This window comes from Otolemur garnettii, unplaced genomic scaffold, assembly GCF_000181295.1.
Source record: "Otolemur garnettii isolate 467f Iridium unplaced genomic scaffold, OtoGar3 scaffold00077, whole genome shotgun sequence".
In the NCBI taxonomy this organism is placed as follows: Eukaryota; Metazoa; Chordata; class Mammalia; order Primates; family Galagidae; genus Otolemur; species Otolemur garnettii.
Window position 1 is genome coordinate 2,670,423 of NW_003852472.1, and position 2,457 is coordinate 2,672,879.

Consider the following 2,457-nt stretch of genomic DNA (forward strand, 5'->3'; position numbering starts at 1 on the left):
GCACTCTGCCCAGGGGGACAGCTTAAGGCTCTGTCTCAAAAAAAAAAAAAAAAAAAAAGAAGAGGGGACTGAGCAAAGCCCTACTACAAGGCCTTAGAGACATGATTTCACCCAATTTTTGCTGTAATCCTAGAGGACAGGATCACAGGATTATGCCACCCTGCTCGCAGGCCAGGAAATAGGCTGGAAAGGAGGAGAGTAGAGTGGCTCCTAGATGCCCATAGACAAGGTCACCTGTCTGTCCTGCCTGTGTTCCTGGGTCTGTGGACACTGGCAGCTGAGGTGTGGCCCTGGATTGGCAGGTGGTAGCTGGGATGCTAGGTAAGGCTGTGTGTGACCCTGGGCAGGATCCTGCTGCTTACCTGGCCTGAGGGATTCCGAGGCCTGTATATGTGGTGTGGAGAAGGGAAGGTGCATGGGAGGTAGTTGGCTGGGCTGCTCCTCACCTGGCTTAGTGACTCGCAGAAGCTCAGGTATCGCAGTGCAGGGTACCTGGCCATCACTGAGGGCACCTACCATCAGCACCGCATCGAAGGTCCCTGTGGGGCAGTATGGGAATGTGGTGTGGTGCTTTGTCTATGGTGTGGCCTCAGATCACCCTAGAGGACAGAGTCCTATGGGTAAGCTTGGATAAGGACAAGCCCTGCACCCTGCGTCTGCAGGACCCAGATCCCAGGGAGGATATGGTAAGCATGGCCCAGTCCTGGGCTGCAGCTGGATCAGGAAGTGGAGGGCTCAGCAAGAGAAGGGGTTCCACAAAAGTGGGCCTCAGTGTGCTAGGGTGGAGTGGAGGGAGGTACCTTCGGGGCTGGGCAGAAGCTCCTGGCCCAGGGTGCAGAGGCTGAGGTGCTGGTAAAGGCTGCGGGCTCGGGCCTGTTCCAGCATCCCTGGGCTCCCATCCACTCCATGCAGCTGGGAGAAACCCCGAGCCTGCAGCTGGGAAAAGGTGGGGACTCAGTTACGGTTCACATCATGCCACTTTCCAGGTGAGTCCCTGTACCATGGGAAAACAATGGGGCCTGCAGCCAATGTAGCACTTGCATTCAGTATCGTGAGTCAGAGGGGTGTGGCAGAGTTGTGGGTGATAGGAGATTTGGGCAAGTGTGGGGCTGAGGGGAGGGCAGGGGATGTGGGGGGCTCCTTACCTCAGCAGCCACCAGGCCAGTGCCACAGGCCACATCTAGGATAAGGGCATCATGGGGAAGGCCTGGAAAGGCTTGGCTGAGACAGTCCACTGCCAGGCGAGGGGCTCGGTACTGCAGGGTGGCCACATCCTAGGGACAAAGTGCTGAGCGAAACACCATACAGTGCTCTAGTGTTTGGGGGCCCTTTCATCTGGGGTGGTCCAGGAGTCTGCTAGGCCGAGCTGTGTGTGTGTTGGGGGCTTGGGCTGTGCTTACAGTGAGAGGGAGACCCAGGCATGAGTGGCTTCTCATTGCCAAGGGGCCAGGACTGCAGAACTAGCCCGCAGCCTCCAGGGACCATCTTCACTGGCAGCTCTCTTTTTAGTCCACAATAACCCCTCAATGGCACCTCCTCCAGGCAGCCCCCCTAGGGAAGTCTTGGGCTTGATAGGGGCTGTCAATCCAGAGGTGTGGGGCTGGTAGGGAACAGGCAGGGCTGTAGGGTTCGAACCAGGTCTCATTTCATTCTCATAGCCAGGGAAGTGAGGCTAACCATTCCCACTTGACAGGCAGAAAAATCGAGGCTGGGCAAGCGTAGGTGAGGACTCCAACGGGTTTACCTGGTCATAGTCCGGAGCCCAGCTATCATAGAAGTGGAGCTTGGGAGCCAGGTCGGTGATGCCATGCGAGGCCCCGACCCGCGCCCGCACCTCGGCCAGGCTCACACCCTCCTCCTGAGCCATCTTCCTGTGGGAACACGGTCCCAGGGCCCACCTCAATCTCCCATCCCCACAAGAACTGCAGAGGAGGCTGCCAGGCCACCAGGGCAATCCCATTTTACAGGCGGGGACACTATGTGCGGGGGGGGGGGGTCTGAACTTCTACACTATGCGCAGGGACTGCCGGGCTGGGGTTAGGGTAGTGCTGGGGGAGGGGTGTGCCCCGTGGCAGGAAGGAGGACCTGCCCCCGCCACCTTCCTTCCCTGCCAGGGGAAGAATGGTAGGCGGGGAGTCTGGAAGAAGATCAGGGGTCGGAACTCACCGCGGGCGAGACCTGCCGTGGGAGAGGCGGCACCGGAACTCGGGGCGGGGCCTGGGCGGACTGGCCACGCCCCCACACTCTATGCTTGGCTTTCCGTTAAGAGAAAATATCCAATCAAAGGAAAGCTTTGGCTTCTCGCCCCCTAAACCAGCCAATGTTGACCCTTCTCCAGCCCGGGGAAAGCCCAGACTTCCCAGACGTCTTGGTGGGGTCTGGGTTTGGGAGGTCTGGCCCTGGACGCCCCCTTCACCGTAAGGAACCAACACCTCTACCGGTTTCTCTCAACTGTCC

General features: G+C 59.0%; 1 protein-coding gene across 3 annotated transcripts in view; it reads right to left on the reverse strand.

Annotated features, from left to right (window-relative positions):
• The window catches only part of METTL27 (methyltransferase like 27), a 4,249-nt gene extending 2,076 nt beyond the window's left edge, over window positions 1-2,173 (reverse strand). Inside the window, exons 1-5 of one of the 3 annotated variants that reach the window (XM_003794249.3) lie at window positions 2,167-2,173; window positions 1,745-1,871; window positions 1,146-1,274; window positions 801-936; window positions 447-539 (exon numbers count right to left, since the gene is read on the reverse strand). In XM_003794249.3, the coding sequence (XP_003794297.2) occupies window positions 447-539; window positions 801-936; window positions 1,146-1,274; window positions 1,745-1,867 (481 nt within the window). In that variant the 5' untranslated portion in view covers window positions 1,868-1,871; window positions 2,167-2,173. Of the gene's footprint in view, window positions 1-446; window positions 540-800; window positions 937-1,145; window positions 1,275-1,744; window positions 2,012-2,166 lie in introns of those variants that run through there. The other 2 variants (XM_023515719.1, XM_023515720.1) reach the window with 2 other exon arrangements.
• Window positions 2,174-2,457: the final 284 nt, after the last annotated feature.